The following is a 13,630-nucleotide window of genomic DNA, read 5'->3' on the forward strand; positions in this document are numbered from 1 at the left end:
TAAAAATGAATTAGAAGAAGATCAGCAGCCGTGTGATGAAATTTAAACGGAAATATTCAAATCACTTAGTTACGGAGTGACCTTTTTCAGAATGAGAGAAAGGGAAAAGTTAAATTCCTTCCTCCCTTTTTTGGCATGAATTAAGAAGCCTCGCCTTTTTGGGTGGTGCCAAAATTGCGTTAATGGTCAATAATTTCATATCTACAAAACGACTCAATTTCATTACTTTGTGTGAAGGCACTTCGAGTTTCAAAGCTTCATAAGATTCTCATTAATAACATTTAAGTCGTACACTGTAGAAATTATACATATTTGCCTACGATTTTAGCATCCGGAGTTCTTTTTCATATGTCAGTATTTCTGTGAAGTTTTGTAATGATCTTAATGAATTTCAAATTAATAATTAACTTTTCTGATATTTCACACATTTACGAAAACTGATACATCCTGTTTATGTTTATATAGCCACTCATTATTAAAAAACGATGCTGTCGTTATCTGCACAGGTTGCACATACGATATTTTTCGAACGATTTTCATTAAGCAGGTAATTGAAATTAAGGAACACAAAAATCAAGGGGCAAAAGGTTTTGCATTAAAGGGTAATTTATCCTGCTCTATAGTCAAAGATTTTAAATTCTAATTGGCTCTTTTGCTCTTTTCGAATGGGCTTTAAAAATTAAAAATATGTAGAGACTTAAAGCTTAAAGATAGGACTTTGAAGCTTAAAGGTAATAGGCAGTTACAATAAAGATATCTAATGGGCAAAATAAACAACATCATTCATAACAAAGGAAAAGTTGATAATTGCATTTCCTACAGAAATTAATAGAACACCGTACGCTTATCCAATAAAAAAGATTCCAACATGCACTTTAAAAATTAATCTATGTTTTAGCAGACGAAAAATCTATTGAATACAATATTATTAGCTTTATCTGCTGAGAAAAAATAATAAACGAAGGTTTAAATAAAAAATTAAAAAATACGGTGTACTTCGTCTTTTTCATAGTCATGTAACAGAATCTAAGAGCAAAAGAAGAATTTTCTGGAAAAATCATTTACCATGTGAAAGACAAATGGATATTTATTCTGACTATAGATGAAACATGGCTACATCTGAATGACTATATCTAAAGGCGATCAGTTTGCTATTATAAAAGAAGATGAAATGACATAAAAACTTGGTTTAAAGAGTCTAATGAAAGTTTCAGGGAAAGATTTATCACAGTCGAATTTTCACATAGAATTAAAAATAAGGAAAAATGAAAGTGATGTAAAAATGACCTCTACATATTATATAAGCAATGTTTTGATGTCCATGTTTAAAAATGAAATTTCGCTTCGTTACCCATACAGTGTAAATGACGTTGTACTGCATGAGAACAAAGCGGCGTGTCACACGTCAACATGAAATGTGAAAAATAAACTGGAATTCGAACGACGGATCTTTCAGATGTTCCTTGCATTGCTAACCACTTACACCAAGACAGCACTCTAGGAGAAGAATACAATAATTGCTTAAATTCTTTCGTTGTTAAAGGGAGACTTAGACAGGTGGTGACAAATAATGATGTATCACATTTTAGCCCCGCTGGGATTAGAAGCAATGATCTTCTAGTTGCTACCTGAAAGTGTCATCCACTTCTGTCACGAGGACCTTCCCCAGTGAATGTAGCAATTTCTTACGTATGAACGAATACATTTCTTTTTAGAAAAGATAAGAAAAGGAAAAAACGGGAGAGGGTAACTTGTAATTGCTATACTTTTTTTTTTTTTTTTTTGTTACTTATTCTATAAACCTTTCTGATGTAGCTTCGAAGAACTTTTCAGTGTATTAAAAAGGACGTTTCTTACGCGTCGATCAAAGATAATTGAGGTAGCATGGAAAGTAGAACAGCAGTATAGTTGCAGAATATTTCCATGGCTAAATTTAAAAAATCCCCTTTTATCCAGGAAATCTGAGTGCAGATTGATAACTAAGAGAAAAGGCTGTAAGACTGAACTCGTTTAAAAATAATATTTTTATAATAATTAATTGTTTTGCTTTAGTAAAATTCCTAAAAAAATGTGTCAATATCTTCTGTAAATGATGAAAAGGAATTAAGAATTTTCACAATTCCCTTTCCAAAATGTGGAAAACAGCAAGTGTCACTGAAAACTTAAAAGGTAATAGGCAGTTATGAAGATGTGTTAAGATAAGAAGATGGTCTATTAAATTATGAGAGAGACCCTAGACTAAAGTGTATGAAAGATAGCCTTTCGTACTGTCATATGTTTACATTTACAGTTTCTCTGTTTGCCTTTACCAGTGACTCGATTTAATGTTTATCGCCTGCTGTGGATAATATGGAAAGTCTGAAATAAGGGAATATGCTTGCTACTTAAACTGACTTTTTGCTTTATATTGTGGGATGTAAGACTGCCTTAAATATGAGTACATTTTCTGATTAAAGCTTTAAGTTTTATAATATACGCAGAAAATACTAAAAGCTGTTTTTGCTTTTTCACTTTATTTCGAAAAGCAAAAATATGTAACTTTTTTACTTCCTTGTATGAAGTAAAAAGGAAGTATTGTAATTGCGAAAAGTTTCAGGCAGCATATTTCAACAAAAATATCGATTTTGACCGCTATCGAAGGCAATTTAACGATGTTTTTGCGTGACATTTGTACGTAAGGACAGAATAAAGACTCTTTTTCTCCCCCTCCAAAAAAAAATTATAAAACTACTTTAAAATGAATTCTGAAAAGAATTTTCCGTCGTGTCTGTACGTACGTATCTCGCATAACTCAAAAACGAGTAGCCTCAGAACGTTGAAATTTTGTATGTAGAACTGCTATAACATGTAGATGTACACCTCGTATTTTAGTTGCAATCGGTTGCACCAAACGCATATAAATATATTTAAATATATATCCACTCTGTTACCCGGCTCAGTGATCTCAGTTTCTTTACTCTTATATGTTTGTAAATTGTGCATGTTTTGCTTTAAAAATGATTAAATTATGTTGTTCTTATCTTTCGGTTAAGGTTTTTATGCCTTTAGGAAATATGCAAGCAATATTTGTAGAATTATGAAGAATTTAAAAGGTGTTTAAGTGCGGTTAAGCCTAATTTTTAAATATCATGGCGGACATATTTGTTTACATTTGAAAAAAGTAGAATAGTAGATTTGTTGCCAATCTAGAGAGACTAAGCTTCGTAACGACAAAGACAAAGCCTTCATTTATTATTGCGAATTAAATCATGCTTAATCCTTTCTGGAATTTTTCAAGGAAATAAGTGTTTAAGATTTACTTCAAAATTTTTCATATAGATATTTTGAGTCTTTTCCGCCCAGTCGGTATAGAGATGAAGAAAGCTGACTGCGATGCCGAAGGGCCTGGGTTCGGATCCCGGAGAAAGCGTGGTTGTAACTGTCCGTCACTTCTTAGGAAAAGCCGATGGTGGCCCACCTATTAGGTGCCTCCATAATAAAGAGACCCCCATATCTGACTTTGTATAGATGATTGGACTGGGTTACATTTGTAATTGTTCCCAATCTGCCATTGGGAAAAAAAATATTTTGAGTTTTTATGTATTTTTGCCTTGTCGCGAAGTGAGAACCGAATTAATTGAATGAGAAATACTGAATAGTCTGTGTAAAACAGTTTCTTTTCTTTCTTTCTTCTTTTTTTTTTGTTTGTTTGTTTTCTTTGCTTAATTTCTTTTATAGGTCATTTTAGATTTATTATAGTATTTGAATAGAACATGTGGCAACGATTAGATAATTCTTAAGAAGATATAAATTTTGTGTATTCTGAGTTTAAAAATGAACGAAATGTAACGCTGTTAAGTGAAACTAGCGCCAGAGTGTTGCTATGGTAAACAAATATAGTGAATTTTAAAGAGTGCATTTATTCTATTGTGGTTTATGCGCTATCGACGAAGTAGATTTAATTCAATCCAATAAATTTAATCGAAATGCAAGAAAAATGCGTATAATCCAAGGAAGTCATGTAGTGTACACATCAGATTTTTTTCCTTTTTAAATCGAAAAACACGCTAACGTAACTCCTTTGTGAAAAGGCAAAAAAAGGGATACGCCTATATTTGCAATTATTTAATATTTACTGTTGTATTTAATATTCTTTAAAGTGTCAGTTTAATAATTTAAATAATTATTATAATAATTTTCCTTTGCAAGCAGCCTTGGAATAAATGCCAAAGCAATTTCAAATTAGCATTTACATCCCGAGGCACTACTTGCTTGGCATGTCTACGTTGATGTTAACCAACGGATATGCAAAAATGTGTTGTTTACGAACTCATAACCGTCACCATTATGCATAATTAATTATTTTACATTTTCCACTAGCAGACTGTGAAATGAAAGCAATGCGAAACAGTCACTAAATTTGTCATTTTGTTAGTAATTAATAAAACTATTCTTTTCTTTTGCGCTGATGTCATAGAAACGGCACCGAAAATTTCATTTTATTCTTTTTCCTTGCTTTGATAAATTATCTCTAGATATGATAAATGACTGATAAGAACATGTAAAAGGTAATTAAGTTTTGTAAATATCTAAAACCTTCATGAGATAATGTTGAAATTATCATGTTGAAGGTAACGTATTAAAAATTTAACAAAATTCCTTTTTTTAAATCCTTTATCTCATAGGGATCAATTAAAAACACAATTACTTCTGAATGTGACGAAAATATTTCATCTAGAATGACACTTATATATTATTATTAAAGTTTATAACTCAGAATCTGATGAAACTAAGGTGTGTGGATATTGAAATTAAAATATGTTTTCTAAAGTAAAACCGGTTTTTTTTTTGTTGTTGTTTTTTTGTTTCTGTCTTCCCTTTCTCAAATCTGTAACAAATGTTTCTGTACGTTTGGAATAATAAACAGGACATGTATCTTAAGAGAAAATCAGAACAAATGTTCGCGTCTTGGTAATATATTTTCTTGTGTTTCTAGCAGTATCTTTTTGTTTTTCACAAACACCGCATTACTTTAGATTCATTAATTTTAATTATTCTTCATTAACAACCTACACATCAACTACTTTCAAAGAAAAGTTTCTCGCAGCAAGTTTATGACAAGTCTTATAAACATACATTTAACTTCTGTCTCAGGCGGTATGTTAAAGAAGATTGAATCAAAATTACCAACAAAACGGATGAAAAGTCTGTTAGCTCAGAAATACTGAATCTTAGTGTTTCCAGTTAATTTAGAGTTTTAAAAATAAATCTATTTCTTGAAATAGGACTTGTCAGGAATTGACTAAAGCGTCCTCTCGTGGTAGCTAGCCAGAAAAAGTCCATAGTTCGAATCTCGATGAGAATAAAATTTATTTTTATATTTTTCGCTTCCAAAGCCGGAATAATTTTTACAGTGGCTCCCAAACTAAAACCATGATGCATGCTAAATCGTCATCGCCTGGATTTGCTCGACCGGGTCTTGTGCTTCGCCCCAGTTGCCCTTTAAGTGGAAAGATAATGTAAGGAAATTGTCCAACCTCATGTGCATAATCTCGAGTTATAAATGATTATTCCTCAACTACTATGGAAGATTTGTGGTTCAAAATACGAACCGGGCAAAGATGACATTTTCGATTTTGCTAATTTTTGTTTCTTATTTAAACTCGATAGTCTTTACTGAGACACTTTATATCAGCTGGATGATAATTCATCGGCATTTTAACTTAGCTCTTGGATTTTGTGACTCCTCCTAGTCATTCTTTAAGTGCGAGAGAATGTGAAGAATTAGCTCAGTTCCCCATGCGTGTTCTCGGGTGTAAATGATTATCGCTTCCTGTTAAGAAGTGCAAAGTTTGTGGATCGAATCTCGGAGAGGATATATTGGTTTATTACGCTTATCGCTTCAAAAGTCGAAACAATCTCTGAAAATTTAAAGTTCTTGAATTTTTCGGTTCCAGTTTTCTCAGGTAAAGCTAAATTTACCTTGCATACACCGATAATCCTGTCCAAAATGTACTACTGGGTAGCTCAGGGGTTTCAGAGGTTCTCAACGAGGATTCTCCCTAGGGGAGAATTTTGCAATTTGTCAGTCTTTTATTTAGCTTTCAAGTATTTAGTTTTAGCTTATGGTTATAAGAAACTAATTTTACACAGGTTTTGATATTTATCAAAATTTTCTATACATTTTCTTGTTTAATTTTTAAAACACATTAAAAATAATTTAAATCTAAATAAATGTTTACATGAATTTTTTTGAGTTTTTGGAAAGGAGGGGTGTTCTTCTAGCAATGGTGAAATGTGCGCGTGGGACAAAATAGGTTGAGAACCAACCACTCGGGGTACTGAATCCTGGACAGAGCCATGGAAGTAATCCCGAGGAGAGAGGAAAGGACACACGTATACAGCCGACTTGAACCTTCGAAGCCTTACCCTGGCGTTTTGATTACACTCAGCCTCCGCTAACCACTAGACAAGTTAGCGCTAACCAGTAGACAAATATTAAATACATTGTTTTATTTTTCATTAAATACTGGCAGTAGTGATTCTGTTTTTTTTTAAAGACATTTTTTTAATATTAGAAACATATTTTTTCTTCTTTTCATTAAAAATTCGAGGACTGTTGACACATTAATTCATAAATGATCACATGCATATTATTTCTGTAGTAAGAATATCTTTTTCTCTTACCTGTGAAAAGAAATACGATTTTTATTTGTTTTTCATGGTTTTGATTTATTATGCATAAGACCCAAGACTGCATTTCAAATAAGAATCTTCTTTTTGTCCGAAAAAAAAGGAAAACGAAAGAATTTTTACTATTTTATTCCAAACTTTAATTTATTAAAATACAGGTATATAACCAAAAACTATAATGACATTGTTTACCAGTTTAATAATCAAGTGAATGACTACGCCTTTACGTTATCAAGAGATTTGTATTCACCTGATATTATGAGTTTCAAATGCACACAATAACAGAGAGTGACTCTATTTTTTGTGTAATTAAGAAATATTACACTAATTTAAAAGATCGAAATTGCGCTAAACGATATCAGTCGACAATGAAAATGCATGTCAATGATCCAGTGTTCTATTTTTGAAGAAATTCATAGAAGAGCTAAACTACGTTAATTGTCTTCCTGTTTCGAATTTTATATTTTTAATATTTGCTGTTAAAATATTTAAAACTTCACTATTTTAAATATTGCAGAAGGATTTATCCCTCCCTGCAAATGGAGATCCGGAGCACATGCTCCTTTTGCTCTGACGTAAATCGAGCTTTCCTAGCTATTCAATATTTATTCTGAAATATTAAAGTTGGGATTTTTAAAAGAACAAATCTTTATTACTGGAGATGTTACTAGATGTCGCTCTTTCGCTGACTGCGTTGTAGGCGGAGCAGAGTCAGAGCTTCTCTCGCGCCGTTTCAAACGTGGTCACAATCATCTATCTGTTCTATGCAAGTGTATACGATAGCATAACAGTAATGCATACTGTGTAGCTAAGATTTTATGAAAAATACGCAATATATTTATTGGAAATTTATTCACATTCTTTTACTTAAAAGCTTATGGTGGTAAAAAAAATTTTTTTTAATAATTTAAAAATTCTGATTCATCGAATTAGGAGAAATTAAACAACATAAAAATTCTGACTCATCGAATTACGGGAAATTAAACAACAGAATTCCAAGGTATATCAGAATTAAGTTGCTTCGGTAAGTTTTGAATTAATTAAGCTAAATTTTAAACGAATGAACTGTATAAAAGAATTGACTAATATTTTTAAAGACTGTTGATAGAATATTTAATTAAATTAATTATTGATTTCTATTGATCTTATATCAGCTCGAACGCATATAAACACAAAAATTGTAATTATCTGAACATTCTAATGCATTGAATATTTGAAGAAATTGATTTCAAACAGAACATGTTAATTATTTGGATCCAAAAATAAGAATTTGCTATTCGAAATCGTAGTTATTCAATGCCCGTGAAGTCGAATCCTGCTCTTTCATTAGAGAAGTTTTTCATAATAGTTTGGTATTGTGTTGCAATTATATTCTTTTTTTTCCTGCATTACATTTCGATGGCATTTTAAACAGCGTACGCTCAACAGAATGTTGCTAAATATTTTTAAATGTTTGCGACACTTTCGTATCGATTATTAACATATTTCAAAATAGAGTTTTAGAGATTTCAGCCCTGAACTCACAAAGACATCGTGTTTAAGATTCTTTATTTTGAATATAAAATGCGTATAATTGGAAATTTTTTCATATTGGTAAATAAAATAATTTCCATGGAATTATGACTTGTAAATGATTAAAACGTGAAACTGAAAAGAATGAAGCAGTGAAATATGTACGTTTCTGAGTTATCGAAAACATTTTGTAAGGTAAGAATGATCGGTATCTTAATAGAAACCGCAGCTTTAATATACTTTGCATATGGAACTCAAGATAGTTCAGAACATTACTTATTTCCTCAAAAAAGTGTCCAGAATTTTTACCGAAATCAAATGCAGTTTTTGCCTGCAGACACGAGAAAGGAAAATGAGATACATCACCAACCTACTGCAACAACAATGGTTTCAACAAAATTGGAATTTATTGGGTACCAGAGTAGCACAAATGATATAGAAAAATCAAGAAGTATTTCAAAGAATTTAGAGGAATTTTTTGATCCTCAGATACCTCTTCCTGGAGAAGAGTATTTTGATGCTGTGGAGTTGGTGAATAATTCTTTGAGATTTTCAAACTGTTCTCAGTTAAATCGAACTACTTGTGAAGAACCATTTCATGCACCAGTGTTGGACCAAACGGCAGTGACGAAGGCTGTCATTTTATGTGCCATCGCATTCTTCTCTTTCTTCGGCAATATTGCAACGTTGACATCAATTCTAAGAACAAGACGACAAAGTACTTCTACGGTGTATATGCTTCTCGTGCAATTAGCCATTGCAGATCTCCTTGTCACTCTTTTCTGCATATTAACGGATGCTTTGTGGATGCTAACTGTTCAATGGTATGGAGGAAATCTTCTATGCAAAGTAGTCAAGTTCATGCAAATGTTCTCTTTGTATCTTTCTACCTTCGTATTGGTTCTTATAGGGTTTGATAGACTATGTGCAGTTCGCTTCCCTATGGCAAGAGCCCGTGCGAAACATCACGTCCGAACGGGTATTATCTGCATTTGGACTCTTAGTGCCATCTTCAGTACACCTCAGGTAAGATATTTGAATTTGCTTTACTTTGATACAATGTAGAAACGTGACATGGTTGTATTGAAAAGTATTAGTAACTTAACTAATAAGAAATTAATAACTTTAACATAAGTATTTAAGCTGATGTTAGAAACTTTTCCTTCCGCCTTGCTCTAGGATAAATTTATTTCAGCAAAATTTATTATTTTTTATGGAAGAAGATAGAAAGATAAAGAAGAACTGAGTTAAATTGTAATATTTATTTTAATTAATATGCTCTTTTTTATGTTAAAGCTTTCCTACACTTCCATATTTTAGTCAGCTGTACCAGAAATACAATTCAAGTGAGTTTAAATAACGAACGAGAATTAAGTGTTAGGATGTTGGCAACTTCAATGCTGTAACTCTTAGATTCTACGTTTTTCTCCATAGTGCTCTGCTTGTTGTTGCGAAGTTACGACTTTTGATTTTGCTTGTACCTACGATAGAAGATAGGATACGTTGCTAGTAAAGAAATCGGGCTTATAACTTTTAATTTGGTATTTGCTTTGTAAATACTCAAAATATGATTGAATGATCTAACCGCAAAAAAAAAAAAAAAAAAAAAAAAAAAAAGAATATTAAGATTTCGTTTCCTATTAAGAAAGTTTCAGATATAAGAAAAGATCAGATATATTAAGAAAGTTCCTATTAAGAAACTTTCAGCCGAAGTACAAATAAATATTTTAGTTGATTTTCTGATTGTTGTGATCACTTCATGTTGCTGTATTCTAAGTTAAAGAGTCAATAAGAATTTCTTCGGCAATTTAGAAAAATTAATCCGGTCTTTAGAGTAAATATAACTAAAATTTAGCTTTATAAAATGACTGGAAATTTTTTTCCCAAAAAGATACTAATTGTTGTCTCAAAATTCTGTATGAAATTATTATGCGTCTTAAAAAATATAAAGTAGAGCACAACCCTAAGAAACTGTTCTTTCACTTAAGAAAAGGTATTTCAAGGCTATTTCTTGATCCTTCTCCAAAACATGCTTCATAACCATGGTAACGATTGCCTCAGGAAAAAAAGCTTATCCATTGTTGGCGGTAAATCGTACTGTTCGAAGACAGTTTTATTAGTCGAATATGGTCGACAGGAAAATACGAAAGTACTAGGAAATCTTATTTGTATTTTCTTCGCTTTTGGTACATTAGTAAGCGCAAAGGTTCTTTCTTTGTAAGACTGGAATTTGATCTGCCTAACCAACTGGTATATGCAGGGTTTATTGGAACTAATTATTACTCTTAAATTAACCTTTAAACCACCATACTAAAATTCACATGGACTGTCTGGAAAACCCTTGAGGCCACCAATAAACATCTTTATTTAAACAGAAATATGTGTATCTTTGTATCATACAAACAAGCATAAAATACAATAAATCAATACATTTAATACAACTTGTACACTGCGCAAAAAAAATGGGGGTGGCAGTTCTATATCTCCTGCTCTACTAGGCCGATTGACTAAATTCAACTTATGCTTTCATGTTTCGAAAGCGCGACTTAGGATGTGTATTAGATTTATATATAGCAGGGTTGGCCAAATTTCATGTCAGTGAGAGCCGCACGTTTGAATTCAGGAATGTTCAAGAGACGCATCTAGATTTTCTAAAAGCCTCAAGGTCATATTTACATCGTTATAGAAGTAGTGGAGGAGGTTTTAAACAAAAAGATATCCCTGATAACTTTGTAAAAAGAGTCTAAACTAATTAATTACTTCTTTTTGGACACTGAATAGTTTTAGTTTACTATATTTCATACATATATTGTATATACACGAGCCGCACAAATTGCCTGCGAGAGCCATATCAGACTCGCGAGCCGCACTTTGGCCACCCCTGATATATAGCATTGTTCTAATATAGGTATTTTGACATAAAAGCGGACTTTTTCTGAAATGACCTGCCTATTTTTTTCCATATTTTGATTCGACGACTCAAATTATGCCTAAATATTAAATTTTGTAAAATTTGGTGCGAAATTTATGGAGAAATTTTAAAATTTATATTGCCAGATTTTTTTCAGTTTGCGCCAAAAATAATTCACTTGGTGAACTTCTTAATTTATAGCAACCTATTTTCCTTTCTTTTTTTTTTTTTTTTTTCATTGTAAAGCAGTGGAAAAAAGGCATCGTCCATTATTTCAAATATATGCTTTTTTCAATAAATGTGTATTAGGTTGAACGTCAAGAAGAACAAAAAAATAGGCCGTATGGCGTAGGAGAAAAACCCAAAGTATAATTAAGAGACTAGTACATGGTTATGGTAATACATGCAGGTTATTTATACTTTAGAAAATTTCCTAACGTAAGAGAAGAAAGATTATTATTTACTAGATATACTTATTTTGTCATTATTTGCAAGTAAATACATACATTAAAATATAAGTGGAGGATGATATGTACTTTTCAAATAAACTGCAGCATTTTTGTTTTAAATTCTCTCCATTAAAGTAGGAGTGGTAATAAAATTTAAAAATGAAAATATTTTCTTTAACGTATTATTTTAAGAGGTAATTACTTTGAAATTTAATTTCGAGCTTGCACGTTTTCAAGCTAAGACTGGAATATTTAATCGTGGTACTTAAACTAAATACATTACACTACGCATAAATCGCTGTTTTTTATTTACTAGATTTACTGTTAATTTATGGAATACGCCCACGCAAATACGGCTACAGCTTTAAAAAACAAAGTGTTACCCTTTTTCTACTTTTTTACCGACTTCTGTCCGGTCAGTGAAAAATGTTTTTCTCTCCTCGAGTGAAAGTTAAGGCAACATGACTCACAAAACCTTATTAAGGAAACAAATTTTTGAATTGTGCTTTGTAAAGGGTACAGAACTTCAAGGGTCATGCTTTCGTACCTAAAACATGACAATAACACTTGGAATACTTGCCTTTGGAAGGAGAGCTTCATAGATGATCTTTTTTTGGTATACTGCTTCTCATGTATAAAATACACGAACATGTTATGAATAATAGCAATGCTTCTTATAGGTAGGATTGTTGGAAAAGATTAAAAAAAAATGAAACAAAACAAAACGAAAAATTACTTTATAGTAATTAAGGCCACATTTATAAGAGTCTACATGCATTTAAGTTTCTGTCTGGATGCAGTTCGAGCTTACACTTTAATATTGATTTCCAAAGGTATTTATGGTTTATATTTTCTAGATACAAATCAAGTTTTCGGTACGGAAAACATAAAATAATAATCTTTGTTCACGCTAAGATTTGAATCACAGCTCACCCACTTGCCAGCTGAACATGTTAACCACTTACATTACAAAAACCACGCACAAAGGAGGGCAATAATTTCTTACATTTCTCACTATTTAAGGGGGGATTGAGAAAAGGTACCAGATCTGGTCTACCAAATGCAGGAGGTGACCAGTTATTGTCCACCTCATTTTCATACGGGCGCCACTAATAGCCATTGCCACACTTACCGGTACAATGATTAGAAATAACTGCTGCCATATCATTGTGTTGGAGTACGAATCTCAAAGAAGGCTCGGATGTGTGTTAGTGTATAGTATATATGCGGTATGGGAGAACTTAAAATACTCAGGAGACGAAAGTCCTGTCGAGTGGTTTTGCGGCAGGAGAAGAGGGGTAGAAAGCCCTGGGGTCTGACCCACGGTGTGCTCTCCATCAAAATAGGGTGGAGCTGCGCAGTTAGGGCTGCGGAACTATATTTGTACGGCCAACGTTGGAATTCTGGTGATTATTCACCAGTTTCTGCCTGTAACTGTACCTGTACCTGCAGAGATCATTAGATTTTTCAGATCTGGGAAAAGTAAAAAGTCAACTTGACCTCGCCAAGAATCGAAACAAGATCTTCTAACCGTCAATCTGATTGTTACACAAAATTTAAGAGATGTAACAGAACATAAAATTCTCAGACTAGGGAAATAAAAAAAAAACTAATAGTGAAGTCAAATAAAAATATTAAATGTAAAGTAACACTCCCGCCTAGTATCAGGCCTCAATATTTTCAGGAAGTAATTACGGCTAGCGAAGTTAAAGCCGCTTAAGCAATTCAGTAGCAAGGATATCGAACAGAGTGGCTGATCAGCGACAGCTGCTAAAGGCTGTTTCCCATTCTAAAGAATGCAGTGCTGAACTACATTAACTAAACTGCATTTGAGTTTAATAAAAAATAAAGTCAATGTCAAGGCAAAATAATAATAGAACAGGATTAACTAATATAAAACTCTCCAATCTGACTTGTTAATCACTTACGCCACATCATGCGCCGGGAAATACGACAGTTTGTTGCAGCTTTCATTGGTCTTTTCATATTCCCGCCTGCAAATTGAACTGACATTTTTACCAGTGTTTTTAGCTATGCATATGTGTATGCGATCTGAAACATTATAAGTTATAGAAATTACTTTAGC

At 32.3% G+C, this 13,630-nt stretch overlaps 1 protein-coding gene across 1 annotated transcript in view; it reads left to right on the top strand.

Annotated features, from left to right (window-relative positions):
* The first annotated feature begins 7,437 nt into the window (after positions 1 to 7,437).
* LOC118183492 (gonadotropin-releasing hormone receptor-like) overlaps positions 7,438 to 13,630 on the top strand; it is a 194,561-nt gene continuing 188,368 nt past the window's right edge. The window contains exon 1 of the mRNA XM_085827406.1: positions 7,438 to 9,210. Within this exon, the coding sequence (XP_085683532.1) occupies positions 8,344 to 9,210 (867 nt within the window). The 5' untranslated portion in view covers positions 7,438 to 8,343. The remainder of the gene's footprint in view (positions 9,211 to 13,630) is intronic.

This window comes from Stegodyphus dumicola, chromosome 12, assembly GCF_044657685.1.
Source record: "Stegodyphus dumicola isolate Sdum_Otavi_A_Nest chromosome 12, ASM4465768v1".
Classification (NCBI taxonomy): Eukaryota; Metazoa; Arthropoda; class Arachnida; order Araneae; family Eresidae; genus Stegodyphus; species Stegodyphus dumicola.